The sequence below is a fragment of the Oncorhynchus clarkii genome, chromosome 16 (genome assembly GCF_045791955.1).
Source record: "Oncorhynchus clarkii lewisi isolate Uvic-CL-2024 chromosome 16, UVic_Ocla_1.0, whole genome shotgun sequence".
Classification (NCBI taxonomy): domain Eukaryota; kingdom Metazoa; phylum Chordata; class Actinopteri; order Salmoniformes; family Salmonidae; genus Oncorhynchus; species Oncorhynchus clarkii.
The window spans coordinates 60,822,685-60,842,810 of NC_092162.1; the positions used below are offsets into that span (position 1 = coordinate 60,822,685).

General features: G+C 40.0%; 2 protein-coding genes across 5 annotated transcripts in view; both read right to left on the reverse strand.

The window, feature by feature from the left end:
- LOC139368871 (uridine-cytidine kinase 1-like 1b) overlaps window positions 1–14,658 on the reverse strand; it is a 56,796-nt gene extending 42,138 nt beyond the window's left edge. The window contains exon 1 of one of the 3 annotated variants that reach the window (XM_071108317.1): window positions 14,546–14,658. In XM_071108317.1, the coding sequence (XP_070964418.1) occupies window positions 14,546–14,589 (44 nt within the window). In that variant the 5' untranslated portion in view covers window positions 14,590–14,658. Of the gene's footprint in view, window positions 1–900; window positions 1,676–14,545 lie in introns of those variants that run through there. The other 2 variants (XM_071108315.1, XM_071108316.1) reach the window with 2 other exon arrangements.
- Window positions 14,659–15,120: 462 nt separating this feature from the next.
- LOC139368863 (zinc finger protein 512B) overlaps window positions 15,121–20,126 on the reverse strand; it is a 69,629-nt gene continuing 64,623 nt past the window's right edge. The window contains exon 18 of one of the 2 annotated variants that reach the window (XM_071108302.1): window positions 15,121–19,413. In XM_071108302.1, coding sequence (XP_070964403.1) covers window positions 19,039–19,413 — 375 coding nt within the window. In that variant the 3' untranslated portion in view covers window positions 15,121–19,038. The remainder of the gene's footprint in view (window positions 19,414–20,126) is intronic. The other variant, XM_071108303.1, reaches the window with a different exon arrangement.

The following is a 20,126-nucleotide window of genomic DNA, read 5'->3' on the forward strand; positions in this document are numbered from 1 at the left end:
TAAGTAATAAAATAAAGATGGCATTAACGATAAGAAATAAAATAAAGATGGCATTAACGATAAGAAATAAAATAAAGATGGCATTAACAATAAGAAATAAAATAAAGATGGCATTAAAGATAAGTAATAAAATAAAGATGGCATTAACGATAACTAATAAGACGGCCCTTCTAAAAGCCTCTTTCACACCATAGCCTGCTGAATTTGCAAGATAACTTTTTTTTCATTTTGATTTCGGTACAAATGAAAATGTGGCACTGACTCGACCATGGATTTATGTTTCAGCATTGTCTTAATGAAGAGTTCGGTGTAAACTAGCTATGTTCGACATGCACGCACAGTTACAAGCCTGCTAGAGTTAGCAGCAGGTGGACGAGAAATATCCACCTTCGTAGTACTGATGAAGCTTGAGTACTGGTGAACCTTTTAACTGAAGCTAGTTAGCTTTAGAAAACCCTGAGTAGATCTAGCTTGCTTCATAAGATACCCCTCAGGTAAGCTATTACATAAGCTAAATAGCTAACCCATCACCACACAACAAAAACTTGTATTCTACTAAAGCCCACTAGCTATAGAAGAGATTGGTTGGTCATGTCCTGCCAGCCAGTGTCTTTAAAAGAGAAAGACAGATAAGGATAACTCACTAGTCACTGCTATAGAGGAGTGGAGGGAATGAAAACACACAGGCATGTACAGGACTCCCTGAAAAACAGTGGCAAGTGTTACTGAATGGACTATCCAGGCTAAATAAATACAATGAAATGAAATGAATGACGCAGCTCACATGGAGCTCAGTCTTCAACACAGAGATAGAGGGGTAAACTATATAGACACAGAGAAAGAAGACAAATGACAGTAGAATAAAAATAAATATATAAATAAATGCGAGGAGGCACTTACCTGCAGCCTGTTACAGTCCAGCAGCCTGATATCCGAGCTCCTGTATTCAAAGTATTCATGATGAAACGAGATGATAGGCGAACAAGGGTTTGTTTATGAGATGTTAACTAGTGTTTCAGTTCTTGTTATTGTCAGTGAGGTTGACATCAGCTACTGATACACAAGTGCACAGGAGGCACTTAGTCCTACTGCCCCTCTGGCTAGGCAAGTCCACAACAGAGAGAACAGGAGAGCGAAAAAGAAAGGAAAGAGAGAAAGATAGAGACAGTTGGGGGAGAAACGAAACTATGCTTCAAACATCTGTTTTGCTTTCTATTCACTCCGAGCGGCAGAGAGAGGACATTGTAGATAAAGAGCGCAATAGGAAAGAATCTGCAGCATAGCCTGCTTTCCCTCTCCTTCTCTCTCTATCACTCCCCCTCCCCTCCCCTGTGCTCCGCAACCAGCCATGCAGCCAACAAACGTAAGAGGATAACCTGTCCTCCAGATTATGTTCATTAGGTTGTATTAATAGCAGCAGGTTAGAGAGAGTCCTCCCCTCTGCAGTTGTATTCACACCAACACACACACACACGCCACTCGCCTCGCCAGGTCCGCCAACCAACTAGTAATCTGTTTCTGACAGTCATTGTCACAACACTTCACTAGAAGAGACAGAGAGAGAGAGAGAGAAAGAGCCTCTAAATGCCCCCTCAATGTTTGAGTTGTACTTCAAGTCAACAACAAACAAACGGAGGACTGTTTGCTTTCTCAGAGAGAGAAAACAAGAGAAAAACGGAGGGAAAGACAGAGGAGGGGCAATAATATTCCCTAGTGGGCAGTCACTGTGTCTCTACGTGCCTGACACCCGAGTCTAGGGACAGCAGCATGACAGCGTGCATGCGCACACCCCCTGATGGCTTTTTCATGTTCCGTATAGATAGAACAGAGGCTTCTGGTAAGAGAAGGGGAGGGGTTTCTTCAACAAAAATTCCTGGTATACCGAAGTTGAAAATATCTTGTGCTCCTGTTCACCCGACTGGCTAAAATGCTGACCCCACTATACACAGAGGAAATTATTGTGTGTTAATATTACAACTGGGTACGTATTGCACAAGCATAACACCAAGGCGGCACTCAGCAAACTGTACAAGATCATTAGCCAGCAAGAATCCTCTCACCCGGAAGCAGTCTTTATTGTTGTGGGTTAAAACACATTATATATATCACCAAGATGTATCCTGCCCCACAAGAGGAAACGATGTGCTGGGCCATGTATAAACAAACATCCACGATGCGTACAAAGCCTTCCCCCGCCCACACTTCAGCCAATCAGATCATGTCTCTGTTCCTACTCCCCAACTACAAGCAGCAACTCAAATGGGAGCCACCGACACAGAGAATAGTGAGGCACTGGACAGAGGAGGCAGACTCATTGCTGCAAGACTTTTTTGAGAATACTGATTGGAATATGTTCAAAGATTCATCCATCCAGGTCTCATCCATCAACATTGAGGAATATACATCATCAGTCACAGGCGTCATTAGAAAATGTGTTGATGTTGTACCCACAATAACAATCCGGACATACCCCAACCAAAAACCCTGGATGAACGGAGATTTCCGTACAATGCTGTGAGCCCGTACTGCAGCATTCACCCTGACTCTTTGGCGCGCAACATATACAAGGCAAGCAGGTACGAGCTCCGCAAATCAATTAAGGACGCAAAAAGACAATACAGACTCGCAAAGCATGTGGCAAGGATTACAGACCACCACGGACTACAAAGGTAAATCCAGTTGTGTGGTGCCCACCGAAGTCTCCCTCTCAGACAAGATTAAAACATTCTGTGCTCATTTCGAGGCAGACAATACCGAGCCATCCAGGAGGCCTCTTGCTGCTCTGGACGACCAGGTGCTTACGCTCTCAGAGGCTGACGTGAGGAAAAACTCTCAAAAGAGTGAATACTCACAAAGCCGCTGGCCCGGTAGGCATCCCTGGTCGCGTCCTCAGAGTGAGTGCTGGACCCACTCCAATTTGCCTACAGCTCCAACAGATCCACGGAAGATGCCATTTCCATCGCTATTCACACAGACGAAACACATTGGGACAACAGGAACACCTATGTAAGAATGTTGTTCATTGACTACAGTTTAGCATTCAACACTATTGTTCCCTCCATGCTCAACACCAAGCTCAGAGACTTGGGTCTGAACACCACCTTCTGCAACTGGATCCTGGACTTCCTGATGGGCAGACCACAGGCTGTGAGGATTTGGTAACACCACCTCCTCCTCCACACTGTCTTTTAACACAGGGCCCCCAGTGGTGTGTCCTCAGCCCTCTGTTGTACTCCCTGTTCACTCACGACTGTGTGGCTTTGCATGACACCAACTCCATCATCAAGTTTGCTAATGACACCATGGATGTAGACCTGATAACCAACAATATGAGTCAGCCTATAGGGAGGAGATAAGTGAACTGGCATTGTGGTGCCAGGACAACAACCTCTCCGTCAACGTCAGCAAAACAAAAGGAAGACGGCCCAGTACATCACTGGGACCATGCTCCCACCAATCTAAGACATATATTCGAAACAGTGCCAGCATGAGGCTCGGATTAATTCCTTCAATTTTCCACTCTTCACCTCGGCATGAACGGGAACGATTCACGCTACAAAAACAACTGGCAAACGAGACTGTCTTACGTTAAACCAACTAAACTGTCCCATAGCGGTAGAGCGTACTCACCCCCTGGACATTGTGTGCTGAAGCTTGTACTTATTCTCATATGTTTCCTAATCAGCAACAATTACTGTAGTTATTCTTCAATTTGCTAGCGCAATGAGTAAATGGCTGAGAAAGCGACCAAGTCCATATTATGGCAAGAAAAGCTCAAACAAGCAAAGAGAAACGACAATCTATCATTACTTTAAGACATGAAGGTCAGTCAATGCTAGGGCTAGGCGGTATACCGTATTTTACTATATACCGGTATTGATGCACGGACCGGTTTGGGTTTTTACTTCACCTTTATTAACGGTAATTGAATGTTTGGTTTGTTAAATGTGATACACCATGTGTAATGTCCATTTTTACAGTTTACTCTGCTAATTGAGTTATCCCCCTACGCTCTCTCTCTCTCCATGATGCTTTCCACACAGACCTAGTCCCGCTCAAGGAGCGCATTTGTTGTTGCTTAACCACGAGACACTTTCGTTCAGTCTGCATGGTCAATGCAGCACATGCAACAATGTTGATGACAACAATGTTGTTTCCAATTTGAATTAGTTTGTGTTTCTTACATCTGCAAACAGTTAGTTTGTATTTTCTTAGCAAGTTAAGCTAAATCGTGTTAGCCACTAATGCTAATCGCTAGAAAGCTAACTAGCTAATAAAAGCTCTGAGTCAGAGCAAATTCTATTTCCATGATTCCAAAAGTTCACCCAAGTGTTTTGATCTAAATCACAAATGCAACATTTTGTTAAAAATCAGGCCTAGTATTTTTGCCCATATCGTGGCAGTGAGGAAATGATCTCAAATGAGTGCAGGAAATGCAGAAATTGATGGAAATGCAGGAAATTATTTTTGGTTGAAGTTCAATTGAACAGTATAAACCAATCAGAATGGAGAAAGGGTTAGGGTTGCCATCCTAGGGTCACGCACTACTCATAAAGCAAATTTAGAACTATGTTCTAAAAATTTCTGAAAAATACCATGATATGATATTTTGGCCATATTGCCCAGCCCTAGTCAATGCGGAACATTTTAAGAACTTGAACGTTTCTTCAAGTGCAGTCGCAAAAACTATCAAGTTCTATAATGGAAACTGGCTCTCATGAGGACCACCACAGGAGGATAAGTTCATTACAGTTAACTGCACCTCAGATTGCAGCCCAAATAAATGCTTCAGAGTTCAAGTAACAGACACAACATCAACTGTTCAGAGGAGACTACGTGAATAAGGACTTCATGGTTGAATTGCTGCAAAGAAACCACTACTAAAGGACACCAATAATAAGAAGAGACTTGATTGGACCAAGAAACACAAGCAATGGACATTAGACTGGTGGAAATCTGTCCTTTGGTCTGATGAGTCCAAATTTGAGATTTTTGGTTCCAACCACTGTGTCTTTGTGAGACGCAGAGTAGGTTAATGGATGATCTCTGCATGTGATGGTGCTTTGCTGGTGACACTGTCTGTGATTTATTTAAAATTCAAGGCACACTTAACCAGCATGGCTACCAAAGCATTCTGCAGAGATATGCCATCCCATCTGGTTTGCGTTTAGTCGGACTATAATTTGTTTTCAACAGGACAATAACCCAACACACCTTCAGGCTGTGTAAGGGCTATTTGATGTATCAAATACTTACTGTATGTCATGCAATAAAATGCTAATTAATTTCTTAAAAATCATACAATGTGATTTTCTGGATTTTTGTTTTAGATTCCGTCTCTCACAGTTGAAGTGTACCTATGATAAAAATTACAGACCTCTACATGCTTTGTAAGTAGGAAAACCTGCGAAATCGGCAGTGTATCAAATACTTGTTCTCCCCACTGTATGTGTTATTTCATAGTTTTGATGTCTTCACTATTATTCTACAATGTCGAAAGTAGTACAAATAAAGAAAACCCTTGAATGAGTAGGCGTGTCCAGACTTTTAATAGAACTGTATGTGTGTAGTTTGTCTCGGCTTGGAACAGGCTTAGGCGGCCCTTGTTCAAACCAGTGCGTGTGCGCATTGCCACCTACTGTGTGCAAACTCCCTAGAAAGACATGTAATATTCTTGAGAAAGCTTGGCGTTACCAATGGCAACTTTCCTTTCCCGGATGCCGGTACCTCGTCTTGGACTGAGGAGGAGTTGGAGAGAAACTTGGGGCTGTGGTCGGAGCATAGCATCCCAACAGCGAGATTGTGAGACCACTGGTTACATACAGGGCCCAGGTTCAGATAATGACTTAGTGTCTCTGGACGGCTCCGGGGGTTTCTCGGGTGACAAAGAGGACTTCTTTCCATGACAGCCACCTCCTCATACTACGGGAGTAGCGGGGGAAAACCTGGTATCCAACACATCGTTCATAGAACAGGGCCGCAGGGCTGCTATTCGTTTTGAGGTGAAGTGGCCATATTCACCCCCACGGCAGAAGTCATCAAGGTTCGGTGGATGGCAAGCTAGCTGGCTACTTTGCCCCGTAGGCTAACAAGGCCGTGGCTAATGTGAATCCTACCTTCTGGAAGGCAGACATGCCTGGAAGCCCAGCTAAGTGGGCTTCCCCAGGGGTCGGCCTGCATCGCCGGTCTGCCTGGCACAAGCGCCACCCAACTTCCAGGGGATGGTCCTGAGACTGCCGCCGTGCACCTATCTCAGGGATGGGGAATGGCACGAGTTTGGGTCCTCTCTTGCCAAAAGCCCCAAACACCCATGGTGACAACAGTACCTTCAAGTGGCATGTCTAAATTGGGTACTTCACAAACATTGTTTCAACCACATTGTTTTCAGGTTTCAAGTGTGTTGTGTATTCCATGTTTGAGTTCGATTAAATATGTCCCTCCCCCACATTCAGACACAAAGTTGTCAAGAGTGGTGGAGATAAAATAAAAATGACCTATTTCTTCAAATCCACGAGGGGGCGTCATTGCCCCCTCAGATGGCGCTATACTGGAGACTCGCTGCCTGTTCCAACCAATGGCACGCATACGGAAAGGGACGGGGTTTACTCCCCATTCCAGACCCAATATCTTCAAGACATCAGACTACTGAATACTTAAACTGGACTGACCACCTGCTCTGATTCTCCGCGCCTTAACACACATGCACTCACTCACGCACACACCCACACAGACTTACCCACCCACCCACACAGACATACCAACCCACCCACCCACACAGACACACCCACACAGACATACACACACACACCCACACAGACATACACACACACACACCCACACAGACATACACACACACACCCACAGACATACACACACCCACACAGACATACACACACCCACACAGACATACACACACACACACCCACACAGACATACACACACCAACACAGACACACACACATATACAGTACATTCATGAATAGAAACATGTTTATTCTATTCTACTGAGCCATTTACTTTATGTTCCTGTTATTATTTTATTATTTCTTATTGTTGTTGCATTGTCGAAAAGGAACCTGCAAATAAGCCTTTCATTGGACAGTATATACCACGTGTATCCTGTACAACTTGAAACGTGAAACACACACACACACACACATTCAGAGACAAGTGGGGAATAAATAGCATGATGAAACGCTGCACTCTGTCTGTCAGCTGCAAGTAAGGAGTGGCCCTGAACACAAACACATGCACGCTGCCCAGTCTTACTGTAGGCAAACACTTCGCTCACACAAACCTCATGATTCCTGTTTGTTTTCTATGAAACACAAGCAAACATGGAAATGCCACAGCCAGTAACCCATGTAAATGACTGTGTTCACAGAATCGCAATACGGAAATTGCACCTAACAACAGACCTAAGATTAGATTATCCTACCACAATTCTAACCTTAACCATTAGGGGGAATGGATACATACATGACCCTGTATCAGTGTGGAAACTTCTAGGTACTCTGTCAAGGACAGCTGTAGTCAGAGAAGCAGGTGTGTCCCACTACAGTACACACTTCTCACTGTTAAAGTAGCAGTGTCATAACAACGTCGCTAAACTGGTTACTATAACGATATGTAGCATTACTCTCTATGGTAACAGAGATCACCACAGGGGATATAATCCCAGGTGAAGCTTCTGCAATACCGCGGTTGTGTTGAGTAAATTGCCGTTGGCCTAATACCCTGATGCTATTGAGTAAAAAGGGTTGATACTCTGGTGCTATTGAGTAAATAGGGTTGATACCCTGATGCTATTGAGTAAATAGGGTTGATACCCTGGTGCTATTGAGTATATAGGGCTGACACCCTGATGCTATTGAGTAAATAGGGTTGATACCCTGGTGCTATTGAGTAAATAGGGTTGATACCCAGGTGCTATTGAGTAAATAGGGTTGATACCCTGATGCTATTGAGTAAATAGGGTTAATACCCTGGTGCTATTGAGTAAATAGGGTTGATACCCTGGTGTTATTGAGTAAATAGGGTTGATACCCTGGTGCTATTGAGTAAATAGGGTTGATACCCTGGTGCTATTGAGTAAATAGGGTTGATACCCAGGTGCTATTGAGTAAATAGGGTTGATACCCAGGTGCTATTGAGTAAATAGGGTTGATACCCTGATGCTATTGAGTAAATAGGGTTAATACCCTGGTGCTATTGAGTAAATAGGGTTAATACCCTGGTGCTATTGAGTAAATAGGGTTGATACCCTGGTGCTATTGAGTAAATAGGGTTGATACCCTGGTGCTATTGAGTAAATAGGGTTGATACCCTGATGCTATTGAGTAAATAGGGTTAATACCCTGGTGCTATTGAGTAAATAGGGTTGATACCCTGATGCTATTGAGTAAATAGGGTTAATACCCTGGTGCTATTGAGTAAATAGGGTTAATACCCTTGTGCTATTGAGTAAATAGGGTTGATACCCTGGTGCTATTGAGTAAATAGGGTTGATACCCTGATGCTATTGAGTAAATAGGGTTGATACCCTGATGCTATTGAGTAAATAGGGTTGATACCCTGGTGCTATTGAGTAAATAGGGTTGATACCCTGGTGCTATTGAGTAAATAGGGTTGATACCCAGGTGCTATTGAGTAAATAGGGTTGATACCCTGATGCTATTGAGTAAATAGGGTTAATACCCTGGTGCTATTGAGTAAATAGGGTTGATACCCTGGTGCTATTGAGTAAATAGGGTTGATACCCTGATGCTATTGAGTAAATAGGGTTAATACCCTGGTGCTATTGAGTAAATAGGGTTGATACCCTGGTGCTATTGAGTAAATAGGGTTGATACCCTGGTGCTATTGAGTAAATAGGGTTGATACCCTGGTGCTATTGAGTAAATAGCCCTAATACTGTGGTGTAGCTTACTTTAGGTTTTCCACCAAACCCCACCATTGATTTTCAATCTTGATCCTGGGGTCTCTTAGGGGGTGCAGGCTTTTGTTCCAGGCCAACAGTAACACACCTGATTCAACTAATCAAGGACTTGACAATTAAAGTTGTTGATAAATGTAATGGGTTGTCTTAGTACTGGGCTGGAACATAAAGTGCACAGTCAGAAGGCAAAAGGACTATAATTAAAGGTGACAAGATGGAACTACGTATAACAATACAACTGCTAAATGTGTACTACCCATTTGTCAGTTAATCCAAATTGGTGATTTTAATCAAATTAGCTATACATTTATTAACTCTCAAGCTAATTTAATGAAGTCTAAATGACCTTGTGAAATGGGGGTGTCAAAAAAACTTTTTCAGCAGATCACTTTCTAGAGGATGACAAAGGCCAAAATGTGAAGGCCGTACTCCTTCCTATTTGGTCAATACTTCAAGCAAGATATAATTGATGTCCTACTTTGCATGCCCCAAACCCATTGACAAAATGTTCTGTTAAAGGACAACTCAACCCTAACCCTATATTTTGGTATTTGTTTCATTAGTCCTTTGTTAGTTTGCCAAAAGACAGTCCCAACATTTTTTCCTTGTCAGCAATCAAGTTTTCAAGATATGTAACTTTCAAAATACAGAAATGATCCCTGTATAATGCATGTTGCATCATATTATGTTGAATTTTGCATCATATGGGGATGATTTCTGTATTTTGAAAGTTATATATCTTGAAAACTTGAATGCTGACAATCAAAACATTTTGGTACTGTGTCAACGATGGACTAATGAAACAAATACCAAAATATAGTTTTTGAGTTTTCCTTACAAAATAATTATAACATTTCAAATTTGGAAAGAAAGAGGGAAAAATAGCTTGTGGTCAATGCAAATATTTGAACATTACGCAAATATGTTCACTAAACTAAAAGCGTGGTATAGGCCTACACACTATAGTAAATTGACAGGTCTGATTTGTTAGAAAGCCTATAAAAAGTATTTAACTTTATTAAACCATGTGTGCTCAATGAAATAATGACTGGGAAATCAGACTGACTGGCTCACGTATTACATATGATATAATCTCTTATGAACAGACTATGTAAACGTAATTGAGCATCTGACCGACCATATTACGCACGATTTTAGTTCAGGGTTAACTGAGATTACATGTGATATTACACTGTAGTTATCAGCAAAGGGTATGAACCAATGCTTTATATGTATATATATATATATATATATATATATATATATATATACACACTAGATGACTAACAGGGGGGCGCTGTTTTGAAGCCACCGTGCTTCCATCTTGGCACTCCCCCAAAGTTGTAAAAAATATTTTGGAAGATATAGAAATGCATTTACTAATGTGGCTTCCGTGTGGCCACTCTACCATAAAGACCTGATTGGTGAAGTGCTGCAGAGATGGTTGTCCTTCTGGAAGGTTATCTCATCTCCACAGAGGAACTCTGGAGCTCTGTTAAAGTGACCATCAGGTTCTTGGTCACCTCCCTGACCAAGGCCCTTCTGTCCCGATTGCGCAGTTTGGCCATGTGGCCAGCTCTAGGAAGAGTCTTGGTGGTGCCAAACCTCTTCCATTTAACTTCTCTGATCTACCGATCTCGGATACGGGTTTGAATCCGACAACATACGGTGTTCGCCACAAATAGTCATATTAAACATTCCTGAAAATACAAGTGTCTCACATGCTTCAAAAGCCTAGAATCTTGCTAATCCAACTGCGTTGTCAGATTTAAAAAAAGGATTTACTGCGAAGAATACGATGCGATTATCTGAGCACAGACCCCATATCAAACTACTTGTTCAACCAGCACTTGCGTAACAAAATCACAGATTGCACTGAAATAAATTGTTTACCTTTGAAGATCTTGCTCTGTTTGCAATCCCAATGATCATTGTTACACAATGAATGTTCTTTTGTTCGGTTAAATCCATTTTTTATAGCCTAACACAAAACATTTTGTGAACGCTTATCTTCGTTGAATTTTGTGTCATTCAATTTTCTACGAAACATCCGACGTAAATACACAGACTATACCTGACTTTATCCAGTCATGTTTGGTTTCCTTGCAATCAACTGTTTGTTTGTAACACAACAAAACTTGATGGGTCATTTCGCAGGACGTATTGACCCGAAAAAAAAATGATTGGAAGACAACAAGTGACGAGCTCATTGTGCACCAATTATATGACCACTGTCTCGTTGATTGACTGTATTTTAACCCAATGACCACTGATCGTCTTGAAATCTAGCTGGGTATATAGCCAATGAGCTGAGGTAAGTGGCAATATGCAATGCTTGTGTGTTGGAAGACCAACCCATGTCGTGAACTCCAGCGTAAAGAGAGTCATTCGCTATTGAAGTTTTATTCCGGAAGGAGCTAAGCATTTTACGCACAGCATTGTTTTGGTAAACGCGCAGATTCAGCTGTTTATATATCAATCAGTATGCCGACTAAGTCAGGGAAACCTAAATCTAAGTCTAGATATACAGATGTACACACAATTTTAGAAGAAATTGATCGGAAAAGTGAGACAGAGATTGTTGGAACGGAGAGGACACCGTTGTAGCCACTGTGTATAATCTGTAACGTGCCTGCAGAAGAGGAACAATGTCACAGTTTTGGACTGGTAAGTTCTTCTCATGCTAATGCCATTGTTTGAAATTAATAATATAAAATATTATTTGTGAAATGAAATAGCCTATTTGAGGTTGTTGAGGGGAGGGCAGGCCCACAACAATGGCCAAAGTGAAATGGAGACAGTAGATACAGCTGGTCTGTTGTAATATAATAAACACAGTAGATCTAGCTGGTCTGTCATAATATTATAGAGACAGTAGATCTAGCTGAAATGTCATAATATAAAAGAGACAGTAGATGTAGCCGGTCTATAATAATATATTCAACCTTATGTTCCCTGTACTCTATATATATATATATATATATATATATATATATATATATGTTTATTATACCTCAGCAGCACAATATTGTGTAGAGCTTTGGCAAAGTGGGTGATGTTATATTATATCCTTCCTGTTTGGCCCTGTCCGGGGGTCTCATCGGATGGGGCCACAGTGTCTCCTGACCCCTCCTGTCTCAGCCTCCAGTATTTATGCTGCAGTAGTTTATGTGTCGGGGGGCTAGGGTCAGTTTGTTATATCTGGAGTACTTCTCCTGTCCTATTCGGTGTCCTGTGTGAATTTAAGTATGCTCTCTCTAATTCTCTCTTTCTCTCTCTCGGAGGACCTGAGCCCTAGGACCATGCGTCAGGACTACCTGGCATGATGACTCCTTGCTGTCCCCAGTCCACCTGGCCTTGCTGCTGTTCCAGTTTCAACTGTTCTGCCTGCGGCTTTGGAATCCTAAACTGTTCATATTTACTCTTAAGGTGCTGTCCTGTTGCATCCTCTACAACTACTGTGATTATTATTATTTGACCCTGCTGGTCATCTATGAACGTTTAAAAATCTCGGCCATGTTCTGTTATAATCTCCACCCGGCACAGCCAGAAGAGGACTGGCCACCCGTCATAGCCTGGTTCCTCTCTAGGTTTCTTCCTAGGTTTTGGCCTTTCTAGGGACTTTCCTAGCCACCATGCTTCTACACCTGCATTGCTTCCTATTTGGGGTTTTAGGCTGGGTTTCTGTACAGCACTTTGAGATATTAGCTGATGTACGAGTGGCTATATAAATAAATTTGATAGAGGACTGAGGGTCTTCCAAATATTGAAAGTGTGTAAATAGATACCCATGTTATTTTGTAAATGTTTATATTTTTCCCCCATTTTTTTTTCTCCATTTTTTTTTGGGGGGGGGGGTTAGAATACCATTTTGACATTTTGTATAGTTATTTGTTTCAAAATGTATACCTTCACCAATTTGGCCACTTGGGTACATTTGGGCTACTTGTGTGGGACACCTGGGTGACTTCATGATAAATGTCATGTAGCACACTCATTTTGGAAGTTATCATTCTGAAACTTTGCACAAGTACTGTTGCCCTCTTATATTTGTCACTGAAATTGTCCCCATCATCCTATCTGAATGTTTGTTTTCATTTTAAAGATGATGATACAACAATAAAATATATATATATATATATATGTTTTTTGTCATTGTATTATCTAAACCAGATCTATTGTGTTATATTCTCCTACATTCAATTCACATTTACACAAACTTCAGAGTGTTTACTTTCAAATGATACCAAGCATATGCATATCCCTGCTTCTGGGCCAGAGCTACAGGCAGTTAGATTATGCGGTATTGTGTGTAGATTGATGATACAATTATTTTTGAATACATTTTAGAATAAGGCTGTAGCGTAACAAACTGTGGAAAAAGTCAAGGGGTCTGAATACTCTCAGAATGCACTGTACATGTAATGTAAATACTGTATAATTTCATTCCTATGGAGAACTACTTTTCTGAGGAGTGCCAATATGGCCGACCAGTGGCTTCAAAGCCTCGCCATGGCCAAAACAAAGTATCAGCAATCCAGGGTTTGTATACATCATTGGTATGAACTAGGCTAATGTAAGAACACCCTCGTGTGGTTTACAACAGGTAAAACATCAATGATAGGGGTGTGGACTCAAATCTTCAGTGAGTAATAGCATTTCGCTACACTCGCATTAACATCTGCTAACCATGTGTATGTGACCAATAACATTTGATTTGATTTCTCTGACATTCTGTTTTTCAGAGAACATTCACTAGAGTCAAGGAAGCAATTTTGCACTGTTGAACATTATAACACAATACTGTGTTGGGCATTTCACAAATGTGATTTTTGTCAGATATTGGACCTGTGTAACAGATAAGCATATCACTGCTGCAGATATTGGAGTGTAAATATTGATGCCATTTAAATATGTTAATAGTTCTACCCGAACATTCCATTCTCTTCAGAAGCTGATATGTTGTCTCTGGTTGCAGTGACCACAAAATATCAAACATCTCATTATTACGTTTAACCTCCTCATTTAGGGTGTTACAATATCTACACATTAAGTAAACAAAAATAATAATAGGCCAATTCCATAGTGTTTATGAGCTAATATGGTCGAAAACAATTAGCACATTACAAAAGTTGAAAAGCATGCTCCATTATATTAAGGGTATTTTTTAACGGTTTGTGCCTGGATTATTTTGGGAACACATGCGCAGTGAAGTCCACCTATAGAAAACTAGCACTATTCGTTTAGTTATTAAAGGGTTATAAATGTCGGACCGCTGTCAAAAATCACCATTACGCACGACGGTAAGGCATGAAGCCTTCATGATGATGGCCTATAATGAAAGAATGAACCGAACCTTGTGCTTTCTGTATCTATATCGACAAACCATGCTTTGCTACAATGAAACTTCCTCGCTTCCATAACTGATACAGTGTACTGATGCTTTCTGAACTGACTGCACTCGCGCTTCCTTTGTAACCATGAGGTCAGAACGTAGGTTCACGTTCACCAAGGATGCAGATTGTCACGAAAATCAACCGTCAACAAAAACAGATTGTATAGTTCACTTCTTGTCGCCACAGTCAATCCCCAAACCAAGTGAAATACCTGTTGGAATTAGACAGCGAAGAAGAATTCTCTCCGCACTCCATCTTTGAGACCCTTCCTTCTCAGCACACCGTAGACATTGCTCTTCCCGTATTTGACAGTCAGCTGTGTAGAGGGGGCTTAGACAATTGCATTCTGGGTCTTGTAGTTTCTTTGCCAACTGGCAAAAATAGATTTTCGTGAGCACAACCCCCCAAAAAGGACTCGTAGTCCCAAAGTGCCTCTCATGGCGTTCCGTCGATCTGTAACGCACCATGATGTAACGTTCATATACGGTAATATTCAACAGGGCCTTTCTCCAGCCTATAGTGGCAGGGACTCAAATGTGTCACGTGTTACTGGATGAGGTTATTAAATTGTTACACTTTATATATTATTATATATAGTGACACTATGTCATGTGGTTCAAAAAATAAATCAACAAAATAAAAAGTCATGTAACTAGGCTATATGCTATTTATGATAATAAAATGTGAACGTTTAAAATCCATTGTATCAGCTCCAATAATTGTCAGGTCATATAGGCTACCAACCATTCACACGATTAACAGCATATATTATATATGGCAACTGTCAAACTTAGTCAACAACATTTTTATTCATTATTTGAGGGATAATAATGCACAGGTAATACAACAATTTTGAAAAATTGTAACAGACCAGATTCAAAGGTGTGGTGCCTCCCTAGTTAGGATATAGCTTCAGATATGAACAACTTCAACATAGAAAACAGGAAAAACATCATAGGTATTCTTCTCAACATAACCAATCATTTTGTATCCTCTCTATAATGGTCAATTTTCAAAACAAAGAGTCATCTGAAGCCGTTTGAGATTGTGAATGTTTGTAAGATAAAACATTAAAGGGGGGAATAGCATTTTGTGAAAAAAGGGAAGACACCTTAGCCTATGCCCAGATACAAAAGTCAAACCACACACAGTCCAGACCACTAAAAAGCTCTGGAGACAACACTCCTAATTCAAGCCTATTTCATTGGATAGTAAGTGCACTAAAAACAAACACACACACACACACACACACACACACACGCCTCCTTGTTCACCCTCAGATATGGACAACTGAACATTCTCCATGTGTGTGCCAATGTGTCCCGAAGAGCTAAATGAACTGTGCATCGTCAAACACGTTAAACAGTGTATTTCAACACAGACCATCACATTTGATGGACTTCCACTTCAACTTTTTTGTTTCATTTTTTTCTTCTTTTTTTTGATTTGTCACTGAGAAAAGAAAATTCTTAAGCAAACAAACAAAGGGATAGGGTAGGTGAAATAAATTAGCCATTAAATGTGTCAATTACACTGGATATCAAAACATTAGCAAGCCAATGTGACCGACAAAATATGGTGTATTGCTGTACTCTCTAAACAAATTGTTGCAGTTGCTGCTGTATTCTACATTAGCTCAAACTGCGGGATATGTGTTTCCCACATCATCTAGGAAGACAGGTAGTAAAGGGTCAAATAAAGTATATAATAATATCCACAATGGTAAGCAGTGCTAAACTATTATATTGCAAACACCAAAGCTTGTCAGGTAAACAATAGCAGTCAATATGACATAAAAATCAAACAAATCAACAAGCAACTCATAATTGATACTGTGCCAAAACTCCACACCCAACTACTAACTGTTCTTAACATCCTCTCATAATAAAGGGTTGGAATTCATGTGTAGCCTGTAGAATGTTTCTGCAAAGCCTTTGTGAGAATGATTGTTCTATAACTGAGCTCCAGCCAAGGTGCTCATTCTCCCTATACACAAAAGCCAGTCACTAGACGAGAGCCAAGGTGCTCATTCTCCCTGTACACAAAAGCCAGTCACTAGACGAGAGCCAAGGGCCAAGGTCTGAAGAACTGAATTTGAAAAGCGCAAGGTACCGTCAGTGCTTGTCTATCTAACCTCTGTTGTTCACCTATCAAATGTGAATATAACAATACGGGAGGTATTTAATCGTAATGCAATGTAAGGGATGTAGCCTACACCCAGTCCTTCGTGAAAGGGATAGTGAGAGATTTTTGCAATTAAGCTTGCTGATCCCATAGACTTCCAGTCATTAACAATCGCTCCAGAAACTACCTTGAAACTCCTTCAAACTGGACGCAGAGACATGAAATGGTATCCATGAGTTCATCTGACTTGATTGCCCAAATCTCACACTATCCATTTGAGAACTCCTATCATCCCAAAATAGACAATAATGGATTAAAGCAATGTAGGCTGACATTTACAAAATCTAATTCAATTGCAATGGTGATATTGGGCTGAATCCTAACTTGAGGAACACAAAATGTCAGCACAAGGGTTAATATTACATTATGGTATGAGTTAAGTATCTGTTTTTGGACATAATGCAAAGTACAATTTTAGGACAATTTGAGGAAAAACTGTGCTGGATGAACAAGCAGACTGATTAAATTGCACCATGTAACCATTCACTTTTTACAAACTCCCCTTGCTATCATATTAACTAGATAATATACACACGTGATTATAAAATAGATCTGTAGCTTTGAGAGCAAGCTATTCTGCTCTATTGATATAAATATAAATGAAATATTTTAGGGGTTTTATTTCAATCAAATTATTTCATTTGTTTTGTGTGAATTCAAGTATCTACTTTAAGTAATTATTACATAGATAAAATCTTAAAATTCTCTGATTGCACATGCTAGTATTTTTCATAAATTAAAGACATTTAATTTAGACTTAATTCATTTTACAATAAAACAGTTATGACTGGTAAAACAGCCTAAATGTTTTGCATTTCTGAGGATCATTTATGGCTTTGTTAGGATTCTGAGTTAGACAGGTGGCCCTGTTAGTTTCCCATTTGTCATTGAATCTGGTTAGAATGCGGGTCACAGAGGACTAAAAGTACTTATTTTTGGACACCACTCGGGTTCTTTTTTAATCCTGGTTACAACCCCCCATATAGGGGGTTAAGGTTTGAGTAGGGTGAAACTGCCCCTTAGACACGGACCTATGGCCAGTTTTGTGTCTTTGCCCATAATGGTTAAGGTTAGAATTTAGGGAGGGCAGGCTGGTTCCTAGATCTGTGTCTAAGGGCAGCTTCTTCTGGAGCATTAATGTTGGGGTAAAAGATTAGCAGTGCTCTTCAAGTGCAAAAAGACACAACAGGGGAAGGGAGGGAAAGGTTAGGGTTAGTGCAAGACAAGTGTTTTTAGAAACTATATTTGCAGGATTTCTTTTTCGTTTCATAAAATATTTTTTTCAAACTGACTTCAATTTTCTATAAAAAGACATATGCCGCTCCCTTTTCTGAATTATTTCATTCAAACAAGAGCAAGTAGATTTTTCCAGATCATCCTCAATTTGGACTTCAATCTCCAAAATGGTGACAACTCATTTGATTGTGCTGCAATGGTGCAACTCTGGTCAAATACTTTCCCACTGTTAGATTCAGCATTTAGTCCATAATTAGCAACAAAAGCAGTGGAAACATATATTCAACAACATTTTTTCATCTTCAAACTTTGTGGATATGCCGTTTACATTGCTTGGTGTAGATACAGATGTTAGTTTAGAAATGTTTGCGTAAACATCCTCAGTCATACTCGTGCCCCAAGGTATAATTACTGTCTCAAAAATGGATAAAATCTCATATCATATGTAAAATAACAAATAAATCCCACATTTCAGTGTAAATTTGAAATGAACAAAATTACTATAAATACTTGAACAGCATAAGAACAGAAGAAAGAGTTTGATTTATGCGTAACAGTGTGTACTCTGGGCCAAAAAACAATGAGTGTATTGCACTGAAGCAGACTGATGAAAAAAGCTCTCTACCTCGGCATTCAGCTGCCACAATGAAAAACTAACTGAAGACGCCAAAGTGGAAAACAACAAAATGCTAATTTGACCTTCCTGCCTTGAAAAAACGATGGATGACGTCATTGCTTTGAGTATATAGATATATAGATATAGATATTGTATATATACACAGTACAGTATATCCATTGAAAAATCACTAGCAGTAAATTACCTCACCATGCTAATAGAATATCCTTTAAAAATCTCTCAAGCACAACATGAATCTACAGACATGTATAGGGAATTATGCAAAATTCTATTGAAATATGACTTTTGTTTAGAAAATGCTATTTATATATTGAGTTGGATTTTAACTTTGATTACAATTAACCCCTGTTGTGAATAGCTTAACTGAAATGATGCTTAGAAATGGAATGGAGAAAAAAATGAACTGTTACATCAGCATATACCAGTAGACTCGTACACCGTATACAGTATAGGGTTAAAACACAAAGATCAGAGTCAAATCAAAAGCATGAACTAATTGTTTTCATGTCTCTATGGTTATTTTTAGTTTCGTTCGCTGTCCCCCAGTCCTCGTGTCGTCCATAACGTCTCTGAGCTTACTTGCGTAATGTGGATGGCACGTCAGAGAGATAGCATCCTCTCTGGCTCCTGGGTTAGTGAAAGCAGATCTACTCTGAAGGAGGGGGCACCCTCTTGGTCTTTCCCTTCCGTGTGGTAGGGGGGTTGGGCTGTCTGTTTAATGTCGGGGTCTCCAGGTTCACCCTCTCTGTCGGGGACTGGGCCTGGTGCTGGACTTGGGCCGTGTTCGGGGTGGCGGCTGAAGTTGGGTTCGGAGTGGGGGTGGAGGATGAGATTTGGGTGGAACTGAAAGGAGTCTTTGTTTGGACAGGGGTGGCCTGAGGGGGGTGCTCTTTGGGCTTGCGGCCTCTCTTCTTTCCTGTGGTGGCACCGTTCTTAACCTCCTTTTTCTCAAACTCTTTGTTTTCTGCCGGTTTGCTCTTGCTGCTGCTGGGCACCACATGGCTAGAGGCTCGGAACCAGTTCTGTACGAATGTATGATAATGTAACGTATGATAATGTAACGTATGATAATGTAACATTTGATAATGTAACATATGATAATGTAACGTATGATAATGTAACGTATGGTAATGTAACATTTGATAATGTAACGTATGATAATGTAACATTTGATAATGTCACGTATGATAATGTAACGTATGATAATGTAACATTTGATAATGTAACATTTGATCATTTAATGTATGATAATGTAACATTTGATAATGTAACGTATGATAACGTAACATTCAATCATTTAATGTATGATAATGTAGCGTATGATAATGTAATGTATGATAATGTAACACATGATAATGTAGCATTTGATAATGCAACGCATGATAATGTAACATTTGATCATTTAATGTATGATAATGCAACGTATGATAATGCAACATTTGATCATTTAATGTATGATAATGTAACGTATGATAATGTAACATTTGATAATGTAACATTTGATAATGTAACGTATGATAATGTAACATTTGATCATTTAATGTATGATAATGTAACGTATGATAATGTAACGTATGATAATGTAACATTTGATCATTTAATGTATGATAATGTAACGTATGATAATGTAACATTTGATAATGTAACATTTGATAATGTAACGTATGATAATGTAACATTTGATCATTTAATGTATGATAATGTAACGTATGATAATGAGGGAAAACGTTCTGTT